At 37.5% G+C, this 18804-nt stretch overlaps 1 protein-coding gene across 2 annotated transcripts in view; it reads right to left on the bottom strand.

The window, feature by feature from the left end:
• PHF14 (PHD finger protein 14) overlaps positions 1 to 18804 on the bottom strand; it is a 163086-nt gene that overhangs the window by 36132 nt on the left and 108150 nt on the right. For both annotated transcript variants that reach the window (XM_061344711.1, XM_061344710.1), the window contains exon 18: positions 1239 to 1349. In XM_061344711.1, coding sequence (XP_061200695.1) covers positions 1239 to 1349 — 111 coding nt within the window. The remainder of the gene's footprint in view (positions 1 to 1238; positions 1350 to 18804) is intronic.

Here is an 18804-nt window from a genome sequence, read left to right as displayed (position 1 = left end):
AGAGGTGATAACCTGACTTTCTATCTAATTAGAATATGTGGTGGTGCTCCAAAATAAGTACCTATTTTGAATAAACCAGAAGACACTCTTGGCCCTGTACTATGGAATTCTCTCTTCTTCAAATTGACAAGACTATCAGAGGAAAGGAGAAATTCAAGAAGGTATATGATAATTATCTAAACGCTGCACTGAAGAACTAATAAATGGCACTGCATTTCCTATGGCTAGTATTTCATACTCTCCTTTATTAGGAAGATTATAGTCAAAAGAAATCTGAGGAAAAAAACAAGAAAGACTAGCCTTCATATTATCTGGTACTCAAATATCTTTGCTGCTGATAATAATAATGAAAATAACTAAAATAACAATAATAATGATTATAATAATAATAATGATGATGATAAACCTGTTTGAGGAAGCCAAGATTAATAATATTAAGGCTACTCCAAATGAAGGGCTTTCTTCTCACTGGAAGAGCTAGTTTAAGGATAACAGTGGTTCTCTGAAAGGACAATTGCCACCATAAAATGCAGTTGTGAGTGTGAATTCTATAGATAACCTCTCCCTCAGCTATGGTGTGCTGTGACAAGTACACATTGAAGGGACAGAACCCCAAGTCATTGCCTACATTATGGAATTACCTTATAAACCAGCACTTTTTGGTATAAGAAGGGGAAGTATAGACTTACGTTTGTACTAAACCATTAGCATCTAGTATAATTTTTTGGAAAACAAGGGCATAAAAAATGGCACAAGATTAGCTAGGGTCTTTCCTTTGCACAATCCATTTAACTCATCACTTAGCTGGGTTATTAGTTTAAATCTAGTGAAGGATGACAAAAGCTTTACAATCTACCTATATACCTATGCACAGATTCTACTTTTGGCTCTTCAGTGTCACAGAGTTTGACAGAATCTAATGGGACAGTAACAGTAACAGGATGTAACTTATCATGGTGTGAAAGACAGGAACAAGAAGAAATATTTTCCCAATCATTGATAATAACAAATACTATTAAAAAGATAGCAGAGGGAATATACTTGGCTTAGAGGTACCATTAATCAAGGTCTTGAGCTTTACATGGGTCTTGCATGTTGTTGGTATGGGAGAATAAAATTGAGCTTTAGCTTTGAAAAGTCTCTGCTACGAGTAAAACAACACTAGGCATGAAAAACAGAGGCAAAGGTGTATCCCCCAACAGTTAACCTTGGAAAACAATAGACAGAGAATGTCCTACCTCTTCTGGATGTTTCTGTGCCACTGATACCAGCTCTTCAGAGCTTCTTGAGGTAGAGGGTACCACATTACCTGGGGCCTCTGAGACCACCTCATTTGACGGTTCGGAGTCCTGAGAGCAACAGAGACAAACAGACCCCTCAGCAGCATGTTGACGTGGCACTTTTGAGAGGAACTGTGCTCTAAGGCCAGGCAGTGAAATTAAAAATACTCGAGGTCTTAAACTCTACTCTTTTTACCCTGGGCAAAAACTACTTCTCTTACCCCAGAGGCAAAAACATCTGTCATATATTTTCTCTTAAAATGGCAGCACTTTCTTCACAAGAGCATTTTAAGGCTGATTAAATAGCCATACAGTATTTCAGGATTGCAAAGTTCTAAATAAGGATGCTTGTTTTACCCGTACCTACCCCTGCTCTTGAAATGCACGGAAGGGATTATTACATTTCACCCCCCTATTCAAGATAGAGTTTCTGCAAAACAGCTGGGACCATGCTAGAATAATTCCCCCTCCCCCCCAAAATGTATTTTACCAATCACTGCAAACCAATACAGCACACAACCTGGTAAGGTTAGAAAAGTTAGTAGAGTTGTCTGTCTATTAGTAACTTTACCACTACAGTAAAATAAATAAAATAAAAATTCTTAAGTAGTTTACATTCTCCTTTCTAAAGTACCTTGATTTTGCAATGCAACGTGACAAGAAACACAGTAGAAACACAACCCACTTTAATACGTTCACTGCTTCACACGGTGGTTTTGATAACTGCATAACATAGATTGTGATATTTTACTATAGAGAAAAAGAAATCCATTAATCAGTACTATTTCTACTGTGCCTTCTGTAGTCCTCATTACAGAAGATATTTTAGCTGTCATCGCTTAGCAAGCAGAAATGTGCTTTTGATATATCACTTTTTCTCTACAGCCATTAATTGCAATGAAATCAAGATTATATTTTGGAAACTGCAAGATGAAAAGCTCATTATTAAGTTTTTCAACATAACAACCTCTAAAAAGTAAATTAAAATATCATAACGATAACATTCAGCATTTGTGGTTTAGCCCAACGAATCTTTGACTGTTGGAAGGGAAAAATGAACGCTGTTTCAACAACTGTTACTGAATCACAAGGAGATTCACAGGTAAAAGCAGATACTATAAAAGAATTAATACATGGGAGGGGTTGCTGGAGGCTCGAAAGTTGGGCCTGGTAGGGGAGTATCTCTATTTTCGACACCTTTTTGGAGGAATCCCTTTAAAATAGCTTTAGAGATTAAAGATCTCAAATAATGCTTTTTTATGTCTCCCATTGCACCACCTCTCTGTGACTTAAAAAAAAAGGATGTTCTGGCCCATTCTGTGGCTTACCAACTTAAGTTTAAGGTTTGGTATGAGTAAGATATTCTAGGAAAAAACAGCTTTCAGTGAAGGCTAAAGAAAACCACCAATTAAAATGTTAACAATGAAATCAAACTGCCATTGCACATAACTCTTTTATAGGCATAAGCACTGGATCTGTAGAACAGAAGGAAAAATGAGATACCTTGGTAGAGTTATAATCCCAAATAATTCCATGACAGCAATAATAAAACAGTAATTTCATTAATTTTCAGCTTTATCAGTTCCTGCAGATAATACCAACAGCACATCTAAATGCACTGAACTATGAGGAGGAACATCTCTAGCATTCTGATTACAGAAGTCTGCATTTCCTCTACTGACTGCATGAAACCCCATGCTCTGTATGCCATAAAAATAAACCTTGCATTGTGTTAATCCTGAAAGCTCACTGTTTTCCCTAGCAGATCTGGACTTGAAGAGGCAAACATCCTCTCTCTCAAAGGCTGCCTCATTTTGGTTTTCAGTAAACTATGATGATGAAACTATCTCTTCTTGTTGACCCAATTAGCCATGAACTGTCTCTGAGTACTGAGCAGTATGGTTTTGTTTTCTCCTTGAGAACTGGAAAGTTAAATCACCATCATGCAATTTATCAGCTCAATATGTTTCCAGCAGCTCTTCTGCAGTACTTACAAATCCAAAAGTAACAACCACATCTCCTGGAAGAAAATGATGTACTTGTCTGAATCCTTTGGTTCAGTGATTTCTCTCCCTGAATTCTGCCTGTCTTTTGTGCCTGAACAAATTTTTATTATGTTGCTATTACCTGCGGGCAGATAATGGCAGTAACCATTTATTGCTACTTATGTTTTTTTAAAGTAATAAACTTCTTTTTTAAAAATTATCTGAGCAACTGTAATTTGGTAAACACAAATTCCTGTTACAGCCCTTGTGCCTCAACAGGATGACAGATTTTTTTTCCACCATCAAGTCTCAAACATTTTCTTCTGAGCAGCTTGACCATCCTTCCCAATAGATCTCTTAAGAAACAGCTGGCTAATGAAATACTTCAATTTTTAGGGAGATGGATGAAAATCACATTTTGTTATTCAGAAATCACAGAAAATGTGTCTCTCTTTCCAATTACACTGGTTTTATTATCTCTTTCCACACTGCTGTCACTTCTTAGGAAAACTGCATCAAGCCTGAACAGGTAAGAAAGACGATCTATGTTGACCTGAACTAGTTTGGCAATATATGAACTAATGCTTTCAAAAAGAAGCATATTCAGTAAGAGGAATGAGATCCTTTCATGTAAGGTACAATGATAAAAGTGCTGCAAGGTGTGAGAACCTTCATAAAGCTTCTTGTCTGTGCTATGAGTACATGGCCAAGTGAGCAACAGTTCTGGTAACAACTGGTAACATCACTTGTACTCAGGCAAATAAAACAACATGAAAATGTGGTAGCATAACTTGTCTTCGTAAAGGAAAGGCAAAAAATCTGTATCACTGACATAAACCAGTGTCTTTTCTGAAGAGGTGTTAAATGGAAAAAAAGTTATTAAAAAAAATTTGAAATTAGCTTATTGTACTTTCTATTATTTTTATCACAACGTGCTGTACTGACTTTGCAAAAAGTCATTCTTTTCTTCTTTTCAAAGGCCTTGCATGATGGAAACCATGCCAGTGTCTTATGGTTCTGTAAGTCTCAACTGCAGCAGTGATGGATACGACTGTTTATGGACACGTAATCAATACAGTAAGCAATTTGGTACATGTTTTTCCTGATGCTTCAGCCCTTCTCATTTTATTGAAATATTGTTGTATTTTCTGATCTACATAGGAAAGCTCACATAAGCATTTTGAAGTCTGACAATCAACACATAGCTTTTTAATGGATCACAGTATTTAATTACATAAATTCATGAACTATGGGGAAAACCACTACTATGTGGTACTTTTGGTTTCCTGAAAATACAGAAATTCTGCATGGAAATTTAAGCGCATTATAAACAAATAAATTCAGAATGCGCAGTAATTATGTTTTGCCTGCAGAATGCAGATTGTGATCAAAGCTCTACAGAACGTGATCCTTCTTGGATTTAGGAAACTTTAAAGAGGAAACATGAAATGCGTAAAGATTCTACTATGTTTATGCAAGGAAGACAGCCCTGTTTTGAATTATCTCTCTTTTCCTATGACCCAAATGCTCATGCAGTTTAAGATACCACAACAGCATTGGTTTGAATCAATCTCAGTTCTCAATCTCGACACAAACATGTAACAAATCAGGTATTCTAGTCCTGGGATGGAACTTGCTTGCTCGTCTTGGCAGCAGACACAAAGACGTACACGGTTAAATTCTGAGTCTTGGACTGTCAAGATTTTCTTTTAGCTTTTAATTTAGTCAGCAAAGATCAAAGGAGACAATGACTGGTAGGAGGTGAGGAATCAGACGTGCATCGAACTGTAGCACCTCTCTGAAAGCATTCAGTTCTTTTCTCCCCTCCTCTCATTTGGTGTATTTGCTATTAGCATCCACTGCAATAGAAGCAAACATCTGGCTTTTAGCTTTGTCCCTTTTGTGAGCAGTACTGATACAGTACACTGATAAATCAATAGTGCATACAGATGTGATTTGTGAGCTACATAAAAGTGATAGAATTCAGAGAAAAATACTTACATTTCATGCTATGCTGATATTGTGGCTTAATTTGAGGATTTCACTATTTTTACTTCTGGTTTCTTAAAAACCAAATAATTAAATTTAGTATCAAGACACATATACACGCATGTATTGCATAAGTGAATATTATACAGAATTTTATATACAGACACGTATATTCATAAAGAATGTTCAAAGTGAACATTATTGTAATGAAATACTGTATTTTTTTACCAGTCCATGTTACCATCAGCACAGATGTCCCACACAAAACAGAAACATACAACACAGCTGCTGATTTTGAAGAAAATGGAGAAGTGATGCCTATTTTTTGAAAGTGTGCATAAAATGCTTTGCTAGAAAGCATAAGAAGTCGCATTTGGAGAAAGATGATGGAGAAATAGTGTCTCACAATGGTATTTATACCAGCCAAGCAACTTTCTGTCATGGCTACTGTAAAACAAAATCAAAATAGAATTGAAACAAATCAACCCACAAACCCTTTATAAATGATTTCAAGCTGACAGGTTTGAATATATTATGTTAACTCTGCATCAGTTTTCATGTATCATCCTTTACCTTGGTCCAGTTGAAAATTACAGAAGTCATAAATTAGCTTTAAACAAGTTTTGAATCAGCCTGGAACTAGTTTTCAAATTAAAGAGCCGTCAGTATATTACATGCCACTGTCATTTTATTACCCCAATCAATTCTGTGTGGCCTGAGGTAGAAAGAAAATGGATGCTGTCTTCATTTGCAAAGGGTTTATCTCTCACACCAGGCTGTGAAAACATGACTGCAGTAATGAATTGGAAGCAAAAGTTACTAACAAAGACTTCTAACAGTAACAAAGTAGAAATATTTGTCCCCCTTTAGACTTACAAAAGAGGGGGAGGGAGGAGGAAGCCCTTTCTGAAACATGAAGACAGCTTCTTAAGGCTGAAGGACTAAGGGAAGAAATTAGCACATTTTTATCAAAGTGCTAAAGTGCTGGCAGCCTCACACAGTATCATTTTCACAGAAAAGCCCTCCTGAGGCAGACCAAATGTGCCTCTCTAGCCCAGACCACAGAAGAGCCCTCCACCAGCTGACTGACTGGTCCTACCATCCTTACCCTCTCTCGCACCCCAGGGGTGTACTTTGAAAGTACTCACAACATCTTAGCCAGAATTTGGTAAGATCTGGTGAAGACAAGGTGTCTGCAGTTCTCCACAGTTCACAGGTGGACAAAGTAAATCCCCAGGGGAAATTTAGCATTTATCTCAATTGATTCATATGCAAGATCAATCACTGCCATTCCTAGGATTTTACCCTTTGTTAATGAGATAAAAACGTGGGCTTTGCACTTTTAAGTCATGCTCCACAGCTGTAAAATTTCCCTTCTTCTTTCTGTTTGCCTTTGTCACTCTCCTCATGCTGATTTTATTTAACATCTGACCATCTCCTCTCATCCTCTGCCCTCTCCAAAGACAGGAAATTACAAATGCAACCTTCAGTGTACATGTGCTAGCCTCCTATGCTGCCAGTCACAGAGGCAACTTCCATTGTCATGTCCTTGGCAATTTTTTCTCTCTCCTGAGAAAGAGACCGTGACTTCTGTGTTTATACACTGTTAGCACAACAGGATCTCATTCCCAGCTGACTCTGAAACTACCTTAGTTTGTGTAATAAACCTTAACTTAGTTCTAAACCCTCTGCCTTCTTTTAAAGACAGAAACAAAAGAAAAGCCTTTTATAATTATCTGTTTTCCAGAGCAATTACATTCTTTAGCCTCGCACTATTTTTTAATTCACATTGTGCAATAGGAAGGACCTTAGGTTACAAGAAGTTACATAGAATTTACAAGAAGTTTCAAGTTACAAGAAGTTTCCAACAAATACCTGCCTGTTTCAATTTACAATCCATGTTTCAGTAAACTAAAGCGCTGGCAAAACAAGCTTGCATCTCTGAAATCTACCTACGTTTCCAAGTGTCAAAGGATACATTCCCACTTTTACCGTTATTTTATAATAAGAATGGGGTGCTACTATTGTCAATATTTTACTAGAAGTGTTTGAACAAAGTATGAAAAGAAACAGGGTCACGCATTTTCTCTGCATGCCTTCTTCAATGGAGAAAGAATAATGTACATATATATAAAGCTAGAAAGAGTACTCTCAAAATAATGTTTTCCATATTTATTCTTCCAACTTTATCACATGCAAATAGAAACAGCAAACAGGGGAACATTTTATCATTTAAAGGTATTATTCACTGACCTCTGGAACCTGAATTAGTGTCCCCGTTCTAACGCATATTTTCTACGTTTCCATTACCCAGTGTACCAATCTTACCTCTCTTTGGACTGAATTCTATGCCTTTCAAATCAAACTCTCCTAGGTTATTGTATTTCCCTTGTACTTTTTCATAATTCATTATGTCCCAACATAGAAAAGCTGTACTTTCAGCTACCCTTTCAATAGCTGCTTTTTCTGACCCCAGAATTCTCTGAACAGTATTCAAAATCAACTCCTAAGACACCATAATTAACAAAATCACATTTCAACATGTAGATTCCCCACATTAACCTCATCTCATATGTATAATGCAAAGGAATACAACTTTCCTGCTACTGTCATGGATTAGAGCCACTGATCAGGGTTGCATGACGGCTTAAAGTACTGGTAAAAATTTGTGTACAAACATGCACATCACCACCAGAAATGTTTAGAATTTCTTCAGTAAAGAGAAAAAGCCAATATCTGTCCTTTTTGTGCGAATCTCCTATGTCTTGCAGAATCTGGTAATTACCTGGTGCATGACAGCAACAGATTTTATACGAATATCCTTTTGCAAGATATTAGTATATTGACAAGACTGCTGTACTATGCCGTTATCACTGTGCATAAGAGTAACTCCTTTTTGTTTTCTCTTTTTTTGCTTGTACTGCTTTCTTCCTATATATTGTTCAGCTGTTTTTTCTTATTATGAATTAGGTTACAGGCAGGCATATACCATAGCCTAGAAGGTATTTTTGTCACAATTTTGTATTATATGACGTTTTAAGTCCTTTTATGGAGTTCTAAAAGCTCCTTAAGACAATACACACGCAATTTGTTACTGCTGGATCAGGATATTTCATCTTCCTAGTGCTCATTTTGTACAGCTCTGATCTCTTTGATCACTCCCCCACCTCTCTGAAAAGAAAAAAACAACACCCAAAACCTGCAAACCAAATTCTGAAGCACATCATAAGCATCTATGGCCACTAAGTGTGGTGCTTACTGTGCAGATGTATGTATGTTGCATATAACTGCAATTGTTGACTTTCAACATATTTACAGAATGACACAGACATCTTACACCTAGCAAGATTTTCTAAACAACCACCATACAGAGCCACCTGCTATTACTTATGGAAGGCAATGCTGCAGCTGCAATTGCTCCATTAGTAAGGCTATATTCAGTCCTGCAGTTCTCTTGTTTCCTTAAGCAATTGTTTCTTTCCTTCAGAAATGATCAGAGGCAGACCACAGTAATCCATTCACATAGTCCATCTGCATTTCTTTTCAAATCATGTTTGAATTGCCCCAAACTTTCTGTGCTCTCGGATTGCTAGAAAGGGACCGCTTCGGACTAAGATACAGCAGGAAACTGATTTTAACCTCACAGAGTCAAGCTGTATATTTGTACAATTTATGGTCAAAGTAACTTGCTTTACTGCACTCAGCAGCTTGCGAGAAAGCATACACAAAATTTGCTCACAATACTTGGCTAACACTTAACTTGAACTAGAAGATTGAGCACTTGAGAAGATCTCTGCTCCAAAAAGCAGCTGCCTTATTATAACAAAAATAGAATGTAGCTCAGAAAAGGCTTTCTTTCAAGCATACAATCTTCAGATATTATGCATCAGCATGCAGAGTGTGTCTGTCAGATGTTGGAACAAAGCTTTAAATTGTACCATCTAACTTAATTCTCAAGACAGGGTCAGCTCATTCACAGGGTTTTTTTTTTTCTCCCCTTTGAGAAGTCCTTTAAGGAATATTTATTCAACTCCCTACATTTTCATCAGCACTGATTCTTGCTTTTCAACTCCTTGAAGTCCAGATTTTCCCAACATAATGCAAAACAGAGTGATATTAAAATGTGTGATCACCAAAAGCAACACAAAATTGTCAAAGGCTACTTATTAAATCATGACTGGTTTTCATCTCTCCCCACTTACAGAATTTTTTTCTAGTAACAAGATGAAATAAAGGATTGCCCAGTACATCATTTTGTACAGTCTAAGTTTATTACTTAAGATTTATAGCTCCCTAAAATTCCTGTCTATGGCACCCACTTATCTGACTGTGTTCCAGAAGTTTTCTGGAAATACTGCTCTGGAGGAAGGCTCTTTGTGTGCCCTCCACATACTTCTTTCCACTTTGCCCAGGACCTATTTCTTAATTCAGTCAGTTCTCCCCTATAAGGGTTTATATGTTTTCCTCCAAGTGGAAATGTCTTATTCTTATGAATGTGTGTACTCACATTTCCCCTTCTATGCCATTATTTTTCTACTTTTCTCTTCCCCTCTTTCTCTCCCTTTCTTCTTAAAAAGTACCATAATATCTTTTCAACTGATAAAGCAGAAAACTAAAACATTAATTCAAGGCTATAAAAATATTTTGAAAGAATGCATCTATCTATAGAAAAGCTTTTTATAAAAGTGTTTCTTATATCCTCCATTTCAGATCTCTCTAACATCTGAATGTGCCAAATTAAAAAATCTTCTTTTAAGAGAACTTAAAGGACATCCTTTAAGAACCTTGTAATGCTGATTAGGAATACTGCTTTGTGGGTGCCACTGAGTTAACTCATTGATGCTAGTCACTAGAGTAACTAAAGACAATTTCCATATAACTTTACACTAGTAAATAGAGATATATGGGTTTTTTTTAACAGAAAGTAGCCAGCTGAAACACAATGCTATTTTATTCTGATAAACTGAGCTACACTGACAACAGGCTGTTTACTAAAAAGGGAATGAACAGCCCACTTGACACAGTTTAAGATGTGACATTAATCAGCCATCTTTTGCTGAGCCCACAGGAACTGAAAGGTCACAACTACTGCTGCTGTTTAAAGCGTCCTCAGAAAGGCCTGGAAATTCCTAATTCTTCCCTAATTAAGAACATTATAAATGATACACTGAATGACAAGGCTAAATTCACTTGAAATGTCAATGTCACTCCTTTGTTTCAAGAGGCATATTTTCCCCGTTTTGTTGTTGCATTTTTTGTTGGTTTGTTTTTTTAAGATTACATCTATCAGACATAATTCCTTTTTATGTTTCTGATCTGTAGTAGAAAACACACAGCAAGTCCCTTACTCTTATACGCAGTTGCTTAATAACATTGAAGTCCAGATTCTTTCAGTTAAAAGCATATGCATACAGTGCTTATACAAACATACAAATCATAAACTTTTATACCCTAGCAATATATATGTATATATCAATTTTTAGGGTTTTGACCTTGAGACTATCAATATGTGAATTCCACAAATTCTCTTCTCAGAACAGGAAATAAATAACTTTTGTAGTCAATGAAACTAAAACACAAATACACCTTTGATACAGCAAACATGAGAGAGGTTTTAATTGTCACTTCATACCAGTAAGTACTGTGGTGCGAGTGGACCAGCTCTGTAGAGCTGAACAGTCAAGTACATGCTGATTCATGTTTCAAAGACAGGACTAATTCGGTCACAGAGGCAGCATGCCTATTAGCAGTCAGAATACGTCCTCAGCTTTAGTGTCCCCGACAGGAACCAGTTGCACACTCTTGAGATGACTCTGTAATCACAGAATCCCAAGGGTTGGAAGGGACCTCAAAAGATCATCTGGTCCAAACCCCTTGCAAGAGCAGGGTAACCTAGAGTAGATCACACAGGAACTTGTCCAGGCGGGACTCGAATATCTCCAACATAGGAGACTCCACAACCCCCCTGGGCAACCTGTTCCAATGCTCTGTCACTCTCACAGTAGAGAAGTTTTTCCTGATGTTCACATGGAACCTCCTATGCTCCAGTTTACACCCATTGCCCCTTGTCCTATCACTGGACATCACTGAAAAAAACCTAGCTCCATCATCCTGACACTCACCCTTTACATATTTGTAAACACTGATGAGGCCACCCCTCAGTCTCCTCTTCTCCAATCGAAAGAGACCCAGCTCCCTCAGCCTCTTCTCATAAGGGAGATGTTCCACTCCCTTAACCATCTTTGTGGCTCTGCGCTGGACTCTTTCAAGCAATTCCCTGTCCTTCTTGAACTGAAGGGCCCAGAACTGGACACAATATTCCAGATGTGGCCTCACCAAGGCAGAGTAGAGGGGGAGAAGAACCCCTCTTGACCTACTAACCACACCCTTTCTAATACACCCTAGGATGCCACTGGCCTTCTTAGCCACAAAGGCACATTGCTGGTCATCCTCCTATCCACCAGGACGCCCAGGTCCCTTTCCCCTTCACTACTTTCCAGCAGGTAATATGAGACATCTGGTGACAACTGGGGGATTACTTTCAAAAATGCATTCCTGATCTTAACCAAATTGCTAAGATAAATACACACTAAAATATCTCAGATTAAGGTCCATGAAAATGAGCATACTGAAATGTAGATCCATCTAAAATGTTTAAACAACAGGGTATTTTAAATACTAGTTTTATTCAGAATTCAATAATGTAACCCCAGATTATCAATAGTCCCCTTCTTCCTTTTGAGATTCACTACACTGAAAGTGCTCTGGGTCTAAAAACTTCCCCTCCCGCTTTCCTTTTCTATTTCCTCCCCCAAGTTAAAAAAACTAAAAAAGAGAGACAGATACACTTACTTTTAGACAATGGCTTGATTGCTGCCATAAATTAATTGATGAACACATTCAACAACCATCAGGAAGACCCAGGTTCACTTCCCTCTTCCTCCTCTTAAGAAGGTTCAGAATCATATTTCATAAGGGATTGCTTAAGCCATCTATTCTTTAGCTGAAGCAGGTCATTTTGATGGAAGGACGAATCAGTGGGTAAAATGATCCATTGTATATTAACCAGGGTATCTGAGAAAGGGTACAATTTGTCTTCTAATATTTTACTATTTTATATCAAGCAGCTTTTCAGTCTCTGTCTATGCTGTACCTAGAAAGCACATAAACAACAGCAGGTCTACAGATAATTTTTGTGACAGGATTGAGAGATCAATGAATCACAGCTCCCAAATCTCACAAACTTTTTGTATTTTCTCATAATTACCATTCAAATGCACGATTCTTGAAGCTATTTTTACATCAATCCAGACATCTTATAATAACCTTCAAAAAGTTCCTTACCACCAGCAATTAAAAACCGTATTTAGAATCTCACTTTTGCAATAAAGTTCCTCTGCCTTTCTGCAATACTTTGAACCTAAACGAGCAGTGGAGTATTATGCATGAGAAGAAAATGGTGGGACAAACTGCATATTCATTTAATACACAATATCCTTGCATAGGAGTGGTTACATATTTCATATTCATTATGTCAGTGACTGTATCAATCTGCTGATACCCTTCTATTTCCAGAAATAAATATGTGATGTGATTAACCCACTCCAAGTACACTTGTGTGTACCTTCCATAAATATTGAGTTATCTTGCTGTTTCTTTTCTGACACTTCTTTTCTTCAGCTATTTATACCACAACTGAAAGGATACCATCTGCCTTTCAGTCTTCATGAGATTAGTAGCTAGAACAAATCTTGGTATCTACAGATTCCAAGGTTTTCCACATATGAAGTACTTCATTACTGTTTGACACAGCTGAAATACACTTAAGACTTTTCAAATATGCCCAAATACGTTTCAAACCACTGAACCACTAAATAATTTTCAATCATACCAAAGACACATTTACTAAAAAATCTAGACATAAACTTAACTGCTAACAGAATTTATCAATGCACTATACATTTTAAAGGTTTTTGTGAAAATCTTTTCAGAAGCTATCTTAAAATGCCATTTATTTGTGTTTTTTCTTGGTAGATTGTAATGCTCTTACAGTTATATACCCACACACAACCTATTTGCTGAGCCAATTTTAAGACGAGTGAACTTTTCTGCTACAGAATGCTAAAATTCAAGCTATGAGACACTCTTCCACAGAAAGTGGCTGACACAGCACAAATCAGCAATGCCCAGCTGTCTTCAGCAAAATGTGATTAAATGTGGCTGGCAGTAAGTGAATCTCTATTTGAGAATGGCGTCTAAACCTCACTACCACTATCTAACATGACGACAAAAAGCAAATCTTGACTCCGCTAAAATTCATTACGTGCTTAGCACTACACAAAATGGTAGCTTTTTGATTTCTTCCCCACTCCCCTTTCTCTCTCCTGGCTTGGTATGATTAGATTTTGCCCCAGCAGCATCAGTAATTTGTACATTACTTTAAGAGATGTATGTGGCTACATTTCTTTAAAACAAAATCAACCTTGAGAGTAGACAATGAGCACTTAATTAGGCAACTGTGACAGTGTGTTCAGATCTTATCCAGAGACTAACAATTAAAGAACTAATTCTTCTTCGATCACATAGAATATGGTGATGTGCTAAGATAATTTGCAGGGTAATAAAGTTGGAATAGTGAGGAATTAAGATACATATTTCTTTAATTACACACATTCTAGCTCTACATAAAACATAAGGCAAGAAATATATTTCTAGGTAAAAAATAATTATCTTAATTCTTTATGAATATTCAAATTGGAAAAGATTATGCACAGTGGAAATGTTTCTAATACTGCCCTCCTGGCAGCTTAGACCATCTAAGCCAAGAATTTAATCAAGGTTTGAAAGGTTAAAAAATTCCAAAGTCAGTTATAAGTGTTTCATTCGCAATTTTTTTTCAGATGCTTTCAAAATTAACATGTTATACTAATTAAGCAATAGGGTTGTTAATAGAAAGTCGTAATGGTCAATTACAGTTTATTGGTAAATTTGTTTATGGCTCCACTGTTACCATGAAGTCCCTAATTATCAATACTCAAAAGGCTCATTATTTTAGGAACGCTAGAAGTAGGAAGACAACGGGACTGATGGCATAAGTAAGCTATGATGCTCTGGCAGCTATAAATCAGTGACTTTCACAGGTGTATATTTTTCGTGACTTCACTGAAAAAGGAATGTAAACAGACAATTTGGGTTAAAACTACCATCTCCATGTCTTTCACATTTCAATATAGCATCTTTAATATGTAAAATTCACTGTCAATGCTGCTCAACATTATAAATATCTAGAAATTGATTTTCAAAAGCAAGAAAGAGAAAGCCTCTAGCTCTTTAAGGAGCAAGCATTCCCCCGTCCTTCCTAGACACTATTCCTCTTTCAGCCTTCTCACATCCTCTGAAAGTGCACATAGCTGCATTCGAAAGAGAAGGTATAAAATCTTCCTGTTGCGGAGTGCTGCTCAGGGCTGAAAAAGTGCTCTCGCTTTTTATTCTCTCACACTGTGTTAAGCATAAAACCATGTTTAGGGGCTTTACTTCAAACACGATGCTAGCTGCTTTTTTGGATTTTTCCCAATTGCACGTAAGTTCCCACAGAGATTCCTTGCCACTCAGTACTATAGCAGCGGGCAATGTAGGCTGCAAATTCATTTTGTCATGGCTTAGGAAGTATAAGTCATGATTCAGTAGAAGAGCTATTTCCCAGATAAACTGTCATTGTAAGCAGATTTTGTTAGAAGCATAACCTAAAGAAGGTGCAAAGCAGCCGTAGCATTTCTAACAGCTGCCCATGAAGAGAATTTGCTTCCTTAACCACTACTTTAGGGTAGGTAATAGTTATTCTAGCTAAACTAAAACACATCTAAACTAGAGGTTTAATCAGTTAAACATTAAATTGTGTATATTCAAGTTACATGGATTAAAAATGTATAATCACTACATTGTGTTTATGATTTAATTAAGTCTAGTACTTTACTACCAGGTACCTCCTAGATGTTCCATTGGAAATCAGATATGGGTGTGTATTTTAACCAAAGCAGTCATTAATGACCAAGCTTGTTTCTAATTTCAGCCATCACTGTTTGTTTTTACTTCAGAAGCATATTTTTAGTCTCAAAAAAGCAAAACTATCAAGACAACTCAGAAAAAGCAGGATTACCTCAGTGTTAACTTGATTTGCAAGATACTTACAAAGCCTCTTGAAAAAGTAATTTGTTTCATTTCTGTACTAGGTTCATGTGGTGAGGTTTTAGTAGTGTTGGGGCTACAGGGTGGCTTCTGTGAGAAGGTGCTGGAGCTTCCCCCATGTCCACCTGCCGGACAATCGTGATGGTACTTTTGGGGTAACATTGTTAAGAAGGGGGAAAACAACCTGTGCAACAAGCTGCAGTCAGAAAGAGGAGTGAGAACATGCGAGAGAAACAGCTCTGCAGATCCCAAGGTGAGTGAAGAAGGAGGAGGAAGAGGTGCTCCAGGCACCAGAGCAGTGATGCACTGCAGCCCATGGTGCAGATCATGCTGAGAGACAGGCTGTCCTCCTGGAGCCCATGGAAGTCCACAGTGGAGCAGATATCCACCTGCAGTCCATGGAAGTTAACAGTGCAGCACATATCCACCTGTAGCCCATGCAGAACCCCATACTAGAGTAGGGGGATGCCCAAAGGAGATTGTGACTCCATGGGAAGTGTGCACTGAAGCACGCTCCTGGCCAGGAGCTGTGGCCCCATGGAGAGGAGCCCACACTGGTGCAGGTTTTCTGCAGGACTTGTAACTTTGGAGGGGACCCACACTGGAGCAGCCTGTGTCTGAACGATACACCCCATGGAAGGGACTCACCTGGAGCAGCTCATGAAGAACTGAAGCCCATGGGAAGTACTCACTTTGGAGAAATTTGTGGAGGGCTGTCTCCTGTGGAAGGGACCCCATGCTGGAGCAGGGGAAGTCTGAAGAGTCCTTCCCTGAGGAGGAATATAACTTGTGGCAGAGATAATGTGATGCACTGACCCACTCCCCATCCCCCTGTGGCACTCAAGGAAGCAGACAGAGAATTTTGGGATAAAGTTGAGCCTGGGAAAAAGGGAGGGGTGGGGAGAACGTGTTTAAGAGTTTGGTTTTACTTCTCATTACTCTACTCTGATTTGACTGGTAATAAATTAAACTGATCTCCCTGTTTTCCCCATCACAGTAATTTCTGACTGATGTCCCTGTCCTTATCTCAGCCCATGAGCCTTTCACTGTATTTTTTCTCCCCTGTCCAGATGAGGAGGGGAATGACAGAGCAGCTCTGATGGGCACCTGGCATAAGGCATGTGTGTGGATCACTACATTAGAATGAATTACTCTTTTCAGTAGTATCTGAAGCATTTTTTCCTCCTGTTTTTGTCATAAAATATTCAGCATTACGGAAGGATTTAAATGGTGTTACTGCTCTCCTGTTAAAGAACTTACTTAGAACAGTGTGCAAAGATTCAGCTTTGGAAAGGAAATTCTGCATTGTTGGATTGTCTATGAAAGAAAGTGAATGAGGGTAATGGGAAAGACAATGTTTGTATGGTACTGTCCAATTTTTTCTACACTTTTTTGATACAGTTTAGTTTCACTTAAGAGGAATTACAAGCACTAGAAGTCCATGATGAGGATCTGCCATTAGTACTATGGGGTATTGGAACTGGTAGAATTGATTTTGATGTCGAGAATTAAAAGAGTTTTAATTTAGTTTAATAATTTTGAAGAATTTAAAATTCCCACCTACACTATGGGAATCTTCTGCCAACTAAGGGTATCTGATTATTTGGATTAATTTAGGGATTTAATACCAACTAACTTTAGGCTGAGCTTATCTGCTATTCATAAATCAAGCCCCATCTTAAGTTAATTTGAAGGCTGATTACTTTTTGGAACATTTTATGGTCGAAATTATTCATTACACAGATGTATTATACCTGTTTGCCAGAAAATAATAGAGGCTCTGCCAACTCTTTTTTTAAAATATGACACTTGGGAGCAAATATTAAAACATGGCTGGCAATACTTCAGCCAACTGAGAACTACCGTAGACTGCAATTTCACCCTTTTGTTTTAAACCATCTTGATAGTGTAATTCATTTCTTTGCCAAGGCTTGGCATTACTAAGTTCTTAAAACAAGGCCTAAGTGATACAAGGACTTGTGTTAAATCTGCACACAGCCTTACAGATTTGGATAATTTTCTCTTCTTCAGTTTTAAAGGGAATCAGTGTAGTGCCAATGTTCCAGTGTTTGACTGCTCCTCACAAACCCAGGAAGACAATGATTTCAAACTAACCATGTATTTTTCAGTTGCTATATAAAACCCATCTTTTGTCCCACATCACACAAGCAACTAAAGTCCTAATCCAATTTATATAGCAGAATTAACTCTCCTCCTCCAACTTTAAATGTATGAATACACACAAAAATATTTATCATTTTTGATAACTGTACAATGAAATAGCTCATAGTATCTACACCTAGTAGAAGTGTGGATAGATTCTACCTTTACAAATGCAGTCAGTGAATTATAATATGCAATTTGTTATTCTGCAAAACACCCTGAAATACTCCTGAGTTCTAGCTGAAAAATGTTGCATAAAACCTGGACTTTTTTGCATTATATTATGTTCTGCTTGTATCAGCAAGTAGATTTATTAGCAGTACATTTTTATCACTTTTCAGCTGCAATGCTGTTTGCCATGGTGGCAGTACATTTGTTTGTATGTTGTGTCCTCAAAAGAGGTGCTCTCATGCGCTAGTCCCTCTGATGCAAGCCTATTAAACTAGGGTCACAGTTTCTTTACAGTGGCAGTCAACCTCTGCCAGCGTATGCAATTGAAAGAAGCCTGAGTTAATACAAAAGACCTTTAAGCATTTTTTGGTTAATTTTTGAAATATGCATTTTAAATGTAACTACTTAAAAATCACATTGTTTTGAAAGATAAACTATATCCCTATATAAATCATATAAATCTATGATTAAGCATGCATATATACTATCACCATATGCCAAGCTCATAAACTGTACTCAAATAGAGTTTTCTTGTATGTATAAAATGTTAGAAGATACTGGCTATACTGGAAATGTTTTGTTCCAAGCGTTTAGTAAATGCCCAGTTAAAGTCTGTCCATGCAACACTGATTCAATCATCTTCTGTGTGTACTCAGGCAAGGAGAATCCCCCCTAAACTATAACCCTGGCTAATCTAAGACAGCTGTCTTGGCTTCCTCCTGTAGTCAGTGGACAAGAAAAGGCAGCTCCAGAGAACAACTCATCCAAACCTATGGAAAATGTCTAAGATAAGGAAGCAGTATTGACATTCTTCAAAATGGAAGCCAAGACACAGGGAGAGTAAGAATTATAATTTCTGTTAAATTACTCAATTTGCAATACTCCAGACCACATCATTACAGAAACTCAGTCTTTCAAAACATGGCTTACATTATTGCCCATGGCAGCTGAGAGAAGTCAGCAGTTTTGTATGTTGGGCCAAGGGATCCAAGCTGGGCAGCAGCAAACAAGGAGAAAAAAATCACTAAGCA

This window comes from Neopsephotus bourkii, unplaced genomic scaffold (assembly GCF_033783945.1).
Source record: "Neopsephotus bourkii isolate Nb327-2 ecotype Australia unplaced genomic scaffold, CSIRO-AGI_Nbou_v1 NB_233, whole genome shotgun sequence".
In the NCBI taxonomy this organism is placed as follows: Eukaryota; Metazoa; Chordata; class Aves; order Psittaciformes; family Psittacidae; genus Neopsephotus; species Neopsephotus bourkii.
This window is presented reverse-complemented; position numbering and strand designations above follow the sequence as displayed.